The sequence below is a fragment of the Apaloderma vittatum genome, unplaced genomic scaffold (assembly GCF_000703405.1).
Source record: "Apaloderma vittatum isolate BGI_N311 unplaced genomic scaffold, ASM70340v1 scaffold7578, whole genome shotgun sequence".
Classification (NCBI taxonomy): Eukaryota; Metazoa; Chordata; class Aves; order Trogoniformes; family Trogonidae; genus Apaloderma; species Apaloderma vittatum.
Window position 1 is genome coordinate 1 of NW_009732326.1, and position 16,636 is coordinate 16,636.

General features: G+C 36.8%; 1 protein-coding gene across 1 annotated transcript; it reads left to right on the top strand.

The window, feature by feature from the left end:
• Window positions 1-80: 80 nt before the first annotated feature.
• Window positions 81-14,415, top strand: LOC104278493 (TATA-binding protein-associated factor 172; the record flags this gene model as incomplete). Its single annotated transcript, XM_009875480.1, has 18 exons — window positions 81-271; window positions 1,147-1,300; window positions 1,390-1,499; window positions 3,872-4,073; window positions 4,656-4,804; window positions 7,609-7,761; window positions 8,270-8,391; window positions 9,023-9,190; window positions 9,368-9,445; window positions 9,527-9,656; window positions 9,914-10,055; window positions 10,219-10,349; window positions 10,785-10,910; window positions 11,704-11,856; window positions 12,378-12,589; window positions 12,747-12,906; window positions 13,557-13,727; window positions 13,972-14,415. Coding segments are annotated over 18 exons (2,699 nt in total), but the record flags the coding sequence as incomplete, so codon positions are not given.
• Between the last annotated feature and the right edge of the window lie 2,221 nt (window positions 14,416-16,636).

The following is a 16,636-nucleotide window of genomic DNA, read 5'->3' on the forward strand; positions in this document are numbered from 1 at the left end:
TCTTGTAGATAGCTATCGCTTCCACCTGTGTTTTAAACTGCAGCTTAAATTGTTGTCAGCTATTCTCCCTTTTCCTTTAGGGCCCAACTCTGATAAAGATGGGATGCAGCATACTGTTACTAAGCACCGGGGAATAATTACCTTGTACAGACATCAGAAAGCTGCTTTTGCTATCACAAGTCGACGAGGTCCTACGCCAAAAGCCCCAAAAGCCCCAATTGCAGATCTCCCCACTGGCAGTGGTGGAAGCATTCCTACGGAATTTGATGAGGTAAATTTCAAAAACTCGTATCTACAGCTTCACATCTACCTCTCCTTTCCATGACTTTGAATTCACTGAAGTTGATAGCGTTATAATAGGAATGTTCACAATCTTTTTCTGAGAGCACTGAATTGATGTGAAATATTGTGAATGCTTATTGATGATGTTTTAGATCTTCAGTGTTGTCATTAAGAAACTTAGTAACTCCTGAAATATTTTACATTTAGTACAGAATATCTCACTATAAATCCGTGCAAATGGATTTCAACAAACTGTTACCCATTTTAGTGTTAGTCATTTTGATGCACAATGAATGCTCCAAAGCACTAAAAACAGTATGACTGGCTTTAGTATGTGTGTGGGACTTCCACACTTGATATGTTAAATTTTTTTGTTACAGTTTTATTAATATGAAACTTCAGCATGTTTTAATAGTATTCTGGTCAGGACTGAGACATTGGACAATGTTGTGGATTTTGTTCTTAAAGTGAATTTTATCTATTATACTTTGTGAGGAGAAGGGGAGCAAGAGAAAGGGCTTAATAACAGGTCACATACTGCTTTTGGGAAGTCTTGCTAGCCTGTTACTGTTCCTGAGGTCCTTATTTTGTCCCTATACCTGAGGTTCTGGAACTGGTACCAGTTGGAAAACCTCTTGCTGAAATGGGCCTGTGTTCACAAAAGCCAAATCCTGAAATTTATAGGATTAAAATGATCTGCTAGAAATGACTTTCATTTTTTACTTGTATAAAGAACAAGTAACTTGAGGGTGGGAGGGAAGAGCAGCAAATATGTTGTAGGTACTATAAACAATCAGAATTGAAAGTCGTTGTTGTTCTTAAATGTATCTCTCCTCAGTACTTTGTTAAATTGTTTAATTCTAGGCTCAGAAACCTTATGTTGTACAGAGAAGAGGAGCTGAATTTGCCTTATCTACTATAGCTAAACATTTTGGTGCTGAAATGGCAACGGGATTGCCACATCTCTGGGATGCTATGGTTGGTTCATTAAGGAACAACATTCACATAAATAATTTTGGTAATTGCACTCCTGATTTAAACTGGGGAGCTGGTAGGCTGGGGGCAGTATGTTGGTCTTAAACTGAACACTTTTTCTGTTTTTAACAGACCGAAAGTCCTTACTGGAAAAAGGAGATGCTCCTGCCCAGGAGCTAGTAAATTCTTTGCAGGTTTTTGAAACAACAGCAGCTTCAATGGACACTGAGCTACATCCTCTGGTAATCATATTCCAAAGCAGGTTTTGCTTGAAGCAGTTCAGTCTGTTCATTGCCACTGGTTTTAGGTTTTGTTTTGTAAGGCTTCTTTTTAGTTGTTTTTCTAGTTTTGCTCAGATGGTGTTTTTATCCACTTTGCTAGCCTGTCTGTTCTCCAGGTCCTGTATCGTAGTCTTGATAAACTGAAGACATAGCCTTCTGTCTTCAGCACTTAAGCTGTTAACATTTTTTTAAGCTGTTTTTACCCTATGTCCTATAGAATGTTAAACTCTATATTTGTTTATGCAGGTTGTAGAATAAATCACAAAAGGAAACACCTACCTATAATTTAGCCTCGACCTACCGTTAACTAGATTGAGATGTCCAAAGTTTGAGTTATATTTATACTATTGTGTTACACTGAAATCAGCGTCTCAGTTCTGCTTTATTCTAATTTCAGATTTCTTAAACCTGGAGAACAGACTCATACAATACCTCCTCTATTAAAGTACAGTTAAAAACATTGTTATGTTGTGTTACGTGGCTGGCTGAAATGGGTTGATTTGTAATAGATTGACATGGTGTGTGACATAGCTCAGTGGTTTGAGCAGCGGTGCTGACAACAATGACAACACTGAGGTCACGGGTTCAATTCCCGCTCGGTCCCCATGTGTTGCCTGGTCTAGTCGAGAGGTGGTGTCCCTGGCCATGACAGGGAGGTTGGACTAGATCATCTCTAAGGTCCCTTCCAGCCTAGGCCATTCTATGACATGTAGTTTGTGTGACCAGAGTGGGGGAGGCAAAACGGTAGTAATAAAGACTGCTACTTACTACCTGATGGCTGCATGATGGGCTGAAGGTGGTCAGAAATCCTTCCTGTTTGGGGAATGCAAAAATTCTGGAGACTTCAGTTTTGTCCCCAAGTAGATTGGATTTGATTATTATTTCTTTTTACTCACCACTCAACGTAAGACTTTACATCTTGCATGCAGTAGTAGGCTCTGGACAGACTATTTCTACTCAGCAGAGAGATGCTGGAGTTAGGATTTTCTGTGAAAGCATCAGCTGAATGTAAAATACTGGTTTAAAAAAAAACACAATAGAAAGTTAAGAAAGAAACAGAAGGTTATCATTATGCCTGCATCTAGGGGACTGATTAGCTCAGTCAGTTGAGTGTGCCGCTAACAACACTAAGGTTGCGGGTTCGATTCCCGTTCGGTCCCCACGTGTTGCCTGATCTAGTCAAGAGGTGGCATCCCTGGTGGCAGGGAGGCTGGATTAAAATGATCTCTAAGGTCCCTTCCAGCTTAGACCATCCTATGATTCTGTGATCTGAACACAACTTTCAGTACTGGCTTATCTGCAGTACTATATTTGAGAATAAATATAGTAGCACTAGTAGAGACATACAGAAGGGACAATAGGATGATAAAAATATGTGAAAAGGCTCCCATGCAGGGAATAAGTAGGCCGGAACTCTCCCTGGAAAGCATATGATGGGAAAGGATGAGTATAAGGAATGGCTGTAGAATTTTAAGCAGATGGAGAAGATTCATGTGGAACATATGGAATTACTTCTTAGCTATTTTAATAAAATACTGAAGTGATTTTGAGTGAATTTAGCATATGACATGGAAAGTTTTATATATGTATATACATATTTTATATATGTAAATACGTATGATACTGTGTCGATTGGTTTTGGGGGTGCTAATACTCTATATAAGTTTCAAAAATAAATCATAGAAAGTCAAAGAGGGTGGAATCTGTTCATCAAAGGTAACATTTAGGGACTTCCATGCTAGGAAAAACCTGACCACTGAAGATATCTGACATAAAAATGTATTGGTGCTGATGGAAAAAAAGACATGTATGTGTAGATGTACTCCCCTGGGAAGAAGTGAATTTCCTTCTGGGTATGTTTTTTTGTTACACAGCGTTAATAAGGCTGCCAACATGGGTAATTCAACTGCCTAAACATAAATGGGATAAGTCTAGAACACATATGCTAACTGGAAGGTATTATTTAATATATGTATCTGTATTTAAGCAAGATTTTTTTTTAATAACAAGTTCCAAGTACGTAGTACTGTATTTTTACAGTCCAAAACACTTCCTTAATTATCAAGGGTTTCTTTAATTTTTCATTTTGACTAAAACCATAAATATTTTGTTACTCTGAGTTTTAACTGTATCAGGGAGTAACACTTGTTCAAAGTTCAATTGTCGTCTTCTGAAACAATTTTTTCAGTTCTAAACAATTAGATCTTGGGAAAGAGCCATTTCAAGTGGTTTTGGGGAGGCAGTGAAGACTTTAAAGACTGTTTACTTCAAAAATAATTCAGTAATTGGTTTATAATTTGTATTAACCTTTTTCCTCTATCTCTTCTACTCAGTTAATACAGCATTTGCCTCATCTTTATATGTGCCTTCAACATCCCAGCACTGCAGTGAGACACATGGCTGCTCGTTGTGTGGGTGTTATGAGCAAAATAGCTACCATGGAAACAATGAATATCTTTCTAGAGAAAGTTCTGCCATGGTTGGGAGCAATAGATGACAACACCAAACAAGAAGGTGCAATTGAAGCACTTGCATGTATCCTTGCTCGAGTATTCAAGAATGTAGAAACTTAGGGGGCTCGTTAGCTCAGTCAGTTGAGGGTAGCGCTAACAGCGCTAAGGTCACAGGTTCGATTCCCGTTCAGTCCCCATGTGTTGCCTGATCTAGTCGAGAGGTGGCGTCCCTGGCGGCAGGGACGCTGGGTTAAAATGATCTCTAAGGTCCCTTCCAGCTTAGGCCATTCTATTATTCTTTGTAGTTGCATAATTTGGGGAAGAAAAACTGTTGTCTGAAAAAAAGGGGAGGAGGAATGAAATGCTATTTGCCTTCTATAGAGAAGAAATAGAAGCAACAGAATGAGAGTTTCTTCTATTTTATTTTTTGGATGAAGTTTTGGCAAAGGTAACTCAATTTCTCAGACCATGGAATTCAGTGGGCTAAATGTAACTGGGTAGATCAGACTTCCCCCACCCTTCCCATTGCTTTTTTAGCAAAAATCTTGTTTATCTGAATGTAATGTAATGACTTTTACCTATTGAGATTGGAATCTGCCAGGTATATGTTGACGTTGGATAATCTAGAACTGGTTAAAACTTATTTCCTTAATAACTGATCCAGGTGTAATGGAGCAACTGGATGTTGGCATTGTTCCATACATTGTTCTCCTAGTGGTTCCAGTTCTGGGTAGAATGAGTGATCAGACAAACAGCGTACGTTTTATGGCTACTCAGTGCTTTGCAACACTAATTAGACTAATGCCTCTTGAGGTAAGCTCAAGTTGTTAGTCTACTGAGAATGTGAACTGTCCTGTATCCACTTTTTCACCAACCACAAAGTCCAAGCTTATTAAACACTGAATAAGTAACTGGTTTTATAGATGTTGTTGTTACCAGATAATTGAAGATATGTCCTTTATAATGTAAAATTAGTAAAATTGTACCCTCTCTAGTAATTTTCTAAAAGTTAATTTTCTCTTTAAGAAACTCATTTCACCTGCGTACATGAAGTTAAAGTGTATAGTAGTTTATTTTCCATGCAATGCTGCTTTTGCTAGTTTTGGCTCAAAAGCCATAAGAGTTAAATGTCTGCTCACCCTAGGCCTGTGTGGGGGTATGTATTTGCTTGAGAGATGTGTAAAAAAGCAATACTGATTTCAGAAGAAAAAAATTAAATAGCAGTAATAGAAATAGTGTGGAGATAAGTACAGTTACTTATTCCTCCCTACACCTTTGGGCAAAATATTACATGTATTATGAACCAGTAGTGTTTAATCAGTACAGATTTGCTTCAGTTTTTCACTATGACTTGCTTAGTAACTTATTTTAACCACCAGATGGTAATAGAAGGCAGTTCAGAATTCATTTGCATGTTTCTGATGCAAAAAAAAATTGTCAGTGTAAATAGTTTTATCTCTTATTATCTCAACTTTTAATTTAGCATAATAGAACCTTAGAATCTGCTAACAAGCAATCTGCCTTAAATGGAGCACTTACTCTATGCTTGCACTGAAAAGCTGAAAAAGCGACTGAAGTAGAAATGAATTTTTTGGCATGCTGCCCTTCATTCCAATACCATTGGCACCTGTGCCTTTCTAAAGTGTCTAAATACAGTCCTATGGAATACATGTAGCTATTTTTTAAAAACTATTTTAATAGGTTTTAGTGAGCATCTCTTAAAAGCGTAGAATACTTGTTTCATTAATGGCTTACATATGCATGATCTGTTCATGTTTCTTTTCCATAAATACTCAAGAACTCCCTTAAGACTTCCCTTTCCAGTTAAGGAATTTCAGTATCAGATATTGAACTATATTATACATGCAAACTTAAAACTATGAAAACTTAAGAGTGAAGTAGATAAATAATGAGAGAAAATACTGGTACTGTTGGGAGACAGCTTTTTGTATGCTGGCAATTTGAAATGTTAGGCCAAGCAAGTAATTTGATAACTATAGAGGGTTTGGAGTCATCTCAGTGGAAGGAGTTAGGGGGTAGATTGACAGAGACTAGGGGAATACTTTATTAAGGAATCCTTTTTTGAGATAGAAATAACTATTATCAAGTTTTCCTGGATGAAGTTTCACTGATGCTTTGTGCAAAAAATCATGCAGTGGTGTTTTATGGATACGTGTTTACTTTTTTAAATGGAAAGACTTTTTAGGGTAGTCTCACGGATATTTCCCAAGACAAACTTTTAAAGTTTTCAGTAGCTATAATGGTATTATTAAAACAAACAAAAAATCCCAAACCCTTCGCGCCTTCAATTTCATGTCCCTGAAGCATGACTTAACAGTTCTGTAACAAAACAAAGAGTCCATCTAGTCTTTTGTCTTATTGCTGGCATTTTATATACTGCCTAAAATGTGAGACCTGACTGAATATAGCTGCTGGATAAGTAAATGTAGTCTGAATAAGTTTGGAGTTTCTAATCTGTATTTTTTGTGTTGGTTTTTAATTGTGAGGAATTTGAAACAATGGCAATAAATGAGTTGGGAAAACTTAAGCTGTGCTCAGTTTTCATTCAGCCATAAAAATGAAAATATGACTGAGAGGAGGATTGTAAAATAAATGGTTCAACTTAATCCATCCAGCTTTATTGATAAGCAATAATCCTGTAAAACAAATTAACTGGCATAGTTTTCACACTTCAGATGAGCAACTGCTCTTCCTACCTGTCCTTTTAAAAGAACAAGTGGGCTGTTGTCTGTCTGTGTGTGTATATGTACTTAAATACCTTATTGGAGCACTGAAATCTGCGTTAGTTTTCTCCCTTCCTTATTAACCATGTACACAGTGGTATTATTTGATAGAGTTTTTCTTCTCAGCCAGGAGCCGTCCCTGAAGTGCTTAGTAACTTGGGGTTTGAAGTAAAGCTAACGAAAGACGGAGATGGCCCAGAAAACTGGGATGACAGATGTTGTGACGGAAAATATCAGTGCCTCTTGAGCTGCTGTATATTCTTAGCAAGCAAGAATGTCTGGGCGTATTTGGTCCCCAGATAGCTTCTTTGGGCTTCTAGCCTAGTATGAAAAGTACCTAGGAAGCCAAGGTCTGCTGCTACAAACCTGGAGGGGTTTAGGTTTTTCCCTGTAGCTTTCAAGTGCTTAAATTCATCCTGTGGATTTCAGTATCACTTTAAATCTAGTTCTACTAATATCTGTAGGAGGAAAATCCATCTAACTTCAGATGGTAAATTGTCACTAAGGGGAAATGGATGTCAGAGGATTCTCTACCCAGCCAAATAAACTCTCTGATTAGAGGTAGAATAGCTCAGTCTTCATAAAATCTTACAAGTATAACTAGGATTTCCCCTCGTGTATTCAACTGTATCAAGACTTTTAGTGTGTCCTTTGGGGCAGAATTTGTCTTTGCATCCTACAACTCTGGATGAGTTGATCTGCAAGGTATCACAGAAGTGGAGCGCTGAGATTGCATTTATACAGTTGAGAAGACTATACATCTTTGCCATCTGTTTAAGATGTCTAAGCTAGTATGAGGTTTTATTTCTTATTGTCTGTGTGAGAATTAAGTACCATAGCCTTTAAACTACTGTTTTAAAAATACTATCCTAGGCTGGTATACCAGATCCACCAAATATGTCTGAAGAATTAATCCGAATGAAAGCTAAAGAACGTCACTTTCTGGAACAATTATTGGATGGAAAAAAACTGGAAAACTATAAAATTCCAGTACCAATCAAAGCAGAGCTCAGAAAATATCAGCAGGTAATCACTTAGTGCCTTTTTAAATTAAAAGTATAAGTTCCAGTCTGATACAATTTTATGGAAGCATAGGAGTTGTTTGGGTGCTGCATATTTTTTTGCTTGTGGGTTTTGGGGTTTTGTTTTGTTTTTAGATGTGCAGTGTGTATTTTGGACTCTTGGATAAAGAAGAACAAAAAGTAATGCATGTCATACTGTTTTTCTTGTAATGATTTTTTTTTTCTCCATTCTCTGGATTCTGCCACTTTTCTCAGGGAATGGTCTGTGCTTTGCTTAGGCTGATGGGCAGCTCACCAGTGCAAAACCAGACCTGTTTGGCTGCTTATATTTCTCCATTTATTCCCCTCTGCTTTGAATGCAGATGGTGGGGGAGACAAGCTTGTACTTGGCCAGTGATGGATGATAGAACATTCAGACATTTGAACTGAAGCTTAACTACTCAAAGGACAGTTTTTACTTCTGAAGCACTCTTTTTTATTATTATTTGTTTATTTATTTTATTTTATTTCAGGATGGAGTGAACTGGCTGGCATTTCTCAATAAATACAAACTTCATGGAATTCTTTGTGATGATATGGGCTTAGGAAAAACTCTACAATCCATTTGCATTCTTGCAGGTGATCATTGCCTCAGGTAAGCTTAAACAAATAACACTGGTGAACGGTCTAGTGCACAAGTCTTTATAAGAAGCACCTGAAAGAACTGGGGTTGTTTAGCCTGGAGAAAAGGAGGCTGAGGGGAGACCTTATCACTCTCTACAACTCCCTGAAAGGAGGTTGTAGAGAGGTGGAGATCAGTCTGTTCAAGTAATGCATGATAGGAGAAGATGAAATGGCCTCAAGTAGCACCAAGGGAAGTTTAGATTGGATTTTAAGAAGAATTTCTTTACTGAAGCGGTTATCAGGCATTGGAACGGGTATGTCCACCACTGGGCAGTGGTGGAGTCCCCATCCCTGAAGGTATTTAAGAGTCATGTAGACACAGTGCTTAGGATGTGGTTTAGCTGAGGACTTTGTCAGTGTTAGATTAATGGTTGGAGTCGATGGTTTTAAAGGTCTTTGCCAATCTGGGCAATTCTGTGATTCAATGACAGGTTTTATCTATGGTTATGACTCCAGACAGAGTCCTGAGCAACCAGTTGTAGGTGGCTCTGCTTGGGCAGGGGATTTGGACCAGATGATCTCCAGAGGTCCCTTCCAACCTCATTTATTTTGTGAACAACATTTTTTTTTTTTTTTTGAAACTTGTTTTAATATTCTTGAAGGGCTCAGGAATATGCAAGAACAAAACTGGTGGACAGTGTCCCTCTTCCCTCCTTGGTGGTGTGCCCTCCTACACTGACAGGACACTGGGTGGATGAAGTGGGCAAATTTTGCTCAAAAGAATATCTTAATCCTTTGCACTATACAGGACCTCCTACGGAGAGAGCAAGGTAATGTATTTTGCATCTATGACTTGAGTAAAGTATCACACACAGCATTTTGCAATTCACTTTACTGAAGCATAGTTCATGGGCGTGGTAAAACTTGTGGTACCTTTAAAGACTGAAATAATAACATACAGTTCACTAACAACAGACACTTTAGTTATGATCTCTTTCTTTCTTAAGATTACAACATCAGGTGAAAAGGCACAATCTCATAGTGGCTTCATATGATGTTGTGAGAAATGACATTGACTTCTTCAGGTAAGAATTGGTTTGTCTTCTGAGATTTTTACTGGCTTAAAATTTAAACGTTACTCAAGTCTGGTTGTTTTTTTTTTTTAGAAATATTAAGTTTAATTACTGCATTCTTGATGAAGGCCATGTAATAAAAAATGGAAAAACAAAGCTGTCAAAAGCAGTAAAACAACTGACTGCCAATTACAGGATAATTCTTTCTGGGACACCAATCCAGGTAACTGCTTTTTTTTTTTTTTTCCCCTAAGGAGCTGGGTATGTAGTAGAAAACAGAGGTCTGTTTTGCAGTCCATTTTACTGTGCTTTTTATCAGAGTTGTATTGTTCATGGTCTACATTTGTGTAAAAATCCTTTCAATGCTAAATGCTTGAAACTTGTTTTATAGGCAGTGTTAAATATGTATGGAAATGCCTCTAACTTGTAGTAATTAATTATTTGGAAAAATAATTTAACGGATGTTTCTTTTATGTTCAGAACAACGTCTTAGAGTTGTGGTCGTTGTTTGACTTCCTTATGCCAGGATTTTTGGGTACTGAACGCCAATTTGCAGCTCGTTACGGCAAACCAATACTTGCCAGCAGAGATGCCCGAAGCTCCAGTCGAGAACAAGAGGCTGGTAATGATCAAACACTAAATGTTGGTTTTCTTGTTTTCCTCCTTTAAATGAGAATTGCTAATGAAAAGAGAAAGCGTGGTCAGTTTCAACATGAGATTGGTGGGACTAAATGTTTTGAATTTTATTTTTTTTTCTAAAATATTGCTTCTGTTGCCTTCACTAGGGGTTCTTGCAATGGAAGCACTGCACCGCCAAGTTCTGCCGTTCCTGCTAAGGAGAATGAAAGAGGATGTACTGCAAGATCTTCCACCCAAAATTATTCAAGATTATTACTGTATCCTCAGTCCTCTACAGGTATGCTCAGGAAATGGCTGGAAGCTTAGGTTTTATTCTTAAAGACCACAGAGGAACCACATTTGTATTCCTGGGTCAACCTGATGTCAGCTCTGACATTCTCTGGGACCAGAGGACTAAAACATTTTTCTAGTACATCTTTAAAACTGAATGTCAGTCCAGTTGCAGTAGAGTATTTCTTTATCCTACTTGCTGGCATTGTTCTACAACATCCATGCATCTGTAGATTATTTTTTTAAGAATGCTTCTCAAGCTGAAAGAAAAAAAAATTGCAAGAGATTCCACTGTTGATGTTGATTTTAAGATACATATAAAATAGCCTTTCTTGATTTATGATAATTCAGACCTTTGTCACAGAACTAAAGTCTAAAAATGACTGTTCATTTTCTGTCAAGGCAAACACACTCATTCTCTTGTCTGGGGCCTGGTCTGCAGGTTCAGCTTTATGAAGACTTTGCCAAGTCTCGTGCCAAATGTGATATCGATGAAACTGTTTCTTCAATTTCACTGAGTGAAGAAACTGAAAAACCAAAGCTTAAAGCTACAGGTCATGTATTTCAGGTACAGTTTTCTTTAGTAATTTTTATGACCTAGTTCATTTATTTCTGGTAACTGTATTTCTGGGTTTAATACAAAATGAAAAATCAAAATAGGTAACTTAAATGTTTGGCCATGTGATGTAAGTAAAATATTTAGATTTTAGATCAGATTACCTGGAATGTGATGTGCAGCTATTATGCTGAAGTTATGGTTTTATGTCTTAAGTCACACAAAACTGTCTTAAATTTCGTAATGCGTTCTGCTCAACTGGTGTTCTGCTGGCTTGTAGATCTTGGATACTACTTTCAATTAAAAATTGATTACCAAAAGTGCAAAACCTCAAAACAAGAGGAACTAATTTTGATATAATTATTACACCACACAATTAAGATCTAAAAATATGAACAAAAAGTTTCCTTAAGGTTAGATCTGAATTAATGAAAATTCATGGTCTTTATAGAATTGCAGATTAAGTCTTGCCTACTTGGAAACAATAATTCCCAAAGGCTCTGCACAGCTCCCAAACTCACCTACTATGTCCTGCCCTTACATGAAGGTGTGGGGAAATGGTAGTCATTTCACCGGTCCTGCCACTGGAACCAAGCTCATTATGCACCTAAGAATTATTTGATATAGTTTGAAATAAAGTTTTATTAATATAAATGTATAACTTTGTTTTAATAAAAATACAAAGTCCAAATTGTGGAATGTGGCTGAGTATCCCCTATGCTTACATACAGTCAGTTTTGTTTGTCCTTTTTAACTATGTTGTTGCTAACCATTTCTTTGAACTTCATTTCCCAAATAATCAAAGGCATTGCAATACTTACGGAAGCTATGCAACCATCCAGCATTAGTGTTAACGACTCAACATCCAGAATATAAAAGAATTACAGAGCAACTTGCAGCTCATAATTCATCTCTTAGAGATATCCAACATGCACCTAAGCTTTCTGCTTTAAAACAAGTAAGTAACTTGGATGTTGTACCTTAAACTTCCTAAATGTGTCTCTTATCAATGTTAAAATTTAGAAAGTTTTGTTTAAGACTTCATCAATATGAAAACTGATCTTAAGGAAGTGGAATAGAGTACAAGGGCTTTCTTTACAGGTATGTACTATTTTTCCTGTTAATTCAAGAGGGAGGAACCTTACATTTATTACATTTCTTACTCCTCTCCCTCTTGTTACAGAAAAACTTTTTTCATATTTATTTTACAGGAGACTATTAGTTTGATAAAGTAAGATTGCATTACATAACTAAATTCTAAGTAAAGCAAAATGAAAAAAAGTACTATCTGTTGACTCTTAACTTTTTTGGTAGTTTGACAGTGAAGCCAAACTTTGCATTATGTCATTTTAGTGACTGTTATTTACAGACTTCCCTCTGTAGTTTGTTTTTCTTATTTTTACTTTTGATAGTTCATCAACATCAATATTTACCTGAGCTCTGCTGTAATTTTGATGGTATGCTTTAATGCTCTTTAAGCTGCTGCTAGACTGTGGCTTGGGGAATGGTGGATCTTCAGAAAGCGGTACAGAAGCTGTTGTGGCCCAGCACAGAGTACTTATCTTCTGTCAGCTTAAAAGCATGCTGGATATAGTGGAGCATGACCTTCTCAGACCTCAGCTACCTTCAGTTACTTATTTACGACTAGATGGCAGCATACCTGCTGGTCAGAGGCATTCCATTGTGTCACGGTAAGCATATCGCTTCATAACCAATCTGAGGCCAACTGTAATGAACTATATTATTTATATGATACAAGTTTGTTCTTTTGTCTGCTTCAGAGCAGATGAAGTTCACAAATTCATTATTTAAATAGAATTTACCATGCTTAACTTTTTTCATTCACAGGTTTAATAATGACCCATCCATAGATGTTCTTTTGCTCACCACTCATGTTGGTGGATTGGGACTTAACTTAACGGGGGCTGACACAGTAGTATTTGTGGAACATGACTGGAACCCAATGAGAGACCTGCAAGCCATGGATCGGGCACATCGCATTGGGCAGGTGATACACAATGTCCCATAAGTCTGTGTTTTGGTTTGCTTTTGTTTTAGGGTTTTTCTTGCTCCTTGCTGAACTCCTGCTGCTTTAGATTTGAATAAGGCTCTAGCATATAATAAAAGTGATGTCTGGATATCCACTAAGCTTCCATTCACACTGCTTTCTTGCAAATATGCCAGATGTTGAAGTGTGTAATTTCTTATCCTACCCCAACTTGGTGCGCCATCCCTTCTGAACTTCCTGAGCTACTGAGGAGAGGAATCACTCTTCAATAGAGGAATAGATGCAGCTGAGACAAGGAACTGAAGGGAAGCCCCAAAGGGTTGTTCTTTTCTGATGCCTGTACAGGGAGAGTGACTGCTGCTAGTCTCCCTCTACAGCTGGAAAAAGCAGTGAGTTGTTAACTTCCTGAGGACAGATGTGATTGCAGGTCATATGCCTCTATTATATGCTGGCATTGCCTCATTTTTTTTAATCTAGCATCAGTCAGACTTACTGCGTGTAATTACTGAAAGGTAACTCCAAGCTGAACTGCTTCCAGATTGTCCATGATGAACACCAAAAGGTTATGCTTTCTTGAATACCTATGAAAAACAATTTTTTAATTTTATTTTTTTTTTTTAGCTAAGTGTGCTGCGCTTTTTTTCTTTCAGAAACGTGTTGTTAATGTGTATCGCCTGATAACCAGGGGAACTCTGGAGGAGAAAATCATGGGTCTTCAGAAGTTCAAAATGAATATTGCAAATACAGTGATCAGCCAAGAAAATGCAAGCCTGCAGAGCATGGGAACAGAACAGCTTCTTGATCTGTTCACTCTTGACAAGGTAAAGAATGATTTTTACAACTACCTACTAAAACCAGAGTAAGCATAGGGAAAAACTTTGCTTTCAAGTGTTCATCTGATTAAATTTTACATTTCACATTGGAATGCTGAATAGTAGACAGCTCTCTGAAAATCAGGAGGAAGTAATATTTCCCCCAAAGAACCATCAGACTCAAAGAATTAGTAGATTCCTGAAAACATTTATCTTCATATAGATTTTTTTGTTTTGTTTTGTTTTTGTGAAGGATGGAAAAACTGAAAAAGCAGATACCTCTACCTCTTCTGGGAAAGCATCAATGAAATCAGTACTCGAAAACCTTGGAGAACTATGGGATCAAGAACAGTATGACACTGAATACAGTCTTGAAAACTTTATGCATTCATTAAAGTAAACATCATATATTCGTAATACAACTGCTGCTAGTTCACGTATTTTTTCTGCTGATATTCAGCAAACTTCAAAGCATATATAGTGAACCTTTAGCTTAATGTGTAAATAGAATTATCGAAAGAAGAATCTTCAGAAGACTGGCACTGAGTAGTGTCACCTGTTTCCCTGGGGAGTTACTCTGTTTTAAACATTTGCACTGTATAAAAACTTTAAACATAAACATTGTGAGGTGGTGTGAATTTTACTTGTTCTGAACAGCTGCAAATTCTTAGAATAAAACAAAGCCAGTTTTTATATAGGTTAGCAAGTGTTACTTCTGTTTGCAAAGTCTATCATTAATTTCCTTCTGTATCTATAATAGTTTTGTACAGTTGTTTCAGTGAGTATTTCAGGTTGTTCAGTGTACATTTTTCTTTTAAACACAACTTGCTTTTACGGTGTATTAAAAGACAATTTTCAACTTTACCTTTTCATTCAGATCATTTCAGGACATGTAACACCAGAGGCAAAGCCTAGAAGCCTTGGAAGTATTGAATAATTAAAGGGCGTTAGGTATGTGCACCCACCTTTGTATATTGAGTATGAATAGACTATGCTCTTCAGTCCTTTGACAACATCCTGAGAGAACAGCTGACTTGAACTTTTTAATGCAATGAGCTATATTAAATACAGGTAATGGCCTACTTGAGGCCATGTTTGCATCCTGTTAGCAGGGGTGTACTTTTTTAATTTATCTATAAGGCTAGAATATAGCCACTTTGAAAGATGCATGTATTCAGTATGTTTCAATCCTATATATTTTTTGTAACTAAAAAAAGAAATTAAATATACAGACATTTTCCAGAAGTAGATTTTACACTGTCTAGGATTCAAAAATCTGTGCTAAAGTGACTGTTTACTAAACTGCATGATTTAAAGCTTCTTAAAGGAATAGGGAGGACTTTTTTCTTTAGGAGAAAATATACATAGAAATACCTACATTCATTTTGAGGGAATCGAATAGTTGAAATTGTGTAACAAAGATAGTAAAGGATTTTAATAGCAGTGAGTGAGAATAATATGGCTGTATGTTATGCAGCTTTTATAAAAAAGGGAGGCAGTAGAAAAAGTGTGTTTCTAGATGTGCATATGTACCAGTATATGCACTTTTTATAAATATTAAATTATAGATAACTTACAGCAGTTGTCTGGATACATAGAATATATGTATAAATATAAAACCTAAGGTTTGTAGCTTGCTGTGTGCATAAGCATCAGAGCTTAAAAACCACCAGAGACCTCAACTATGTAAAATAAGATTGTTTTAAAACATTATATATAAATCAAGACTGTTCTGCAGCAGTGGAGACGAATTAATGTCACATTTTAGTAGTTATGAACTGCCATATTGTAACTAAATTAGCATTCCATGAAAATAAACAAAACTGGGAATATATAACTTGTATGTTGTGTATGTCCATGTTTAGGTTTTTTTCTGTAGAGAAAACTTTCACTAGAGCTGACTAGGTAAAAAAACTACATGTTTTCTGGAAATTACAGTTGGATTACTAGTCTTATATTCATGTCTACCTTCATATATAAAATATTTCTGTTGTACTTTCAACTGATAATCTAAGTGGTGGGAGAGACAAGATGGGGCTTGGTTTTCTGTTTGCAGAGAAATTATCATGCTGGAATACTGGGTACTTCAAGATAAATTTGCAGTAATCTGGTGACAGTGCCCAGAAATAACAAGATACTTGAATAAAGAAACCTCTTATTTAGTCATAAAACACTGCATATGTTTTTCTTCAAAAGTTGTTTTAGTTGCAGTCGTAAACAGTTTGGCTCCTGTTGGAAAAGAAATACACAGCAAAGTGCTGCTTTAAACTGGTTATTTATCATATTGAGGTTGCTATGCAACCATAATAATCTTAGTGATGGCTCTCCTGGGTATGACATCAAAAAGACTTCTGCACCTGGAAATTGGGAGGAAGCAGAACCTAGAATAATTGTTTCAAGATCATTAGATGTACTAACTCAAGTGTTATGTGAATTAACAGTTTGAAAATGGAAAGGAACAGGAATACTGCACAAAGTGTGCAAAAATTTTTAGTTACCTTGACCTCTTCTGTGCCTTCATTGCGGACCATTTACCAGGATCTGGTTTGTTAGTGCACTGTTGTTGGTGCACAAACTGGATTCACTAAACAGCAAAACTCAAACAAGAAATATGCTCGTGCAATACGTTTGACCTGTTTAATGTGGGTGTTCAGCTGGGCTGGATCAGAGCAGGGTCTGGGCTGAAATAGAGAAGTGGTTTTTTTACTTCTCGGCTGAAATAAAAATTTCAAAGATAGTGCAGAAATGTCAAGCTCTTAGCACCAACTATTTTGCTCTACAGCTCTGCCCCTACTGCCAGTGTATTACTTGCTAAAGAAGACACAGCCTAAACCTTGAATTGACTTCAGGTTCAGTCATTGTGGGCTCCTGAATGCTTTTAAAGGTTGGTTTGTTGCTTTTGTTTTGTTTTTTGATCT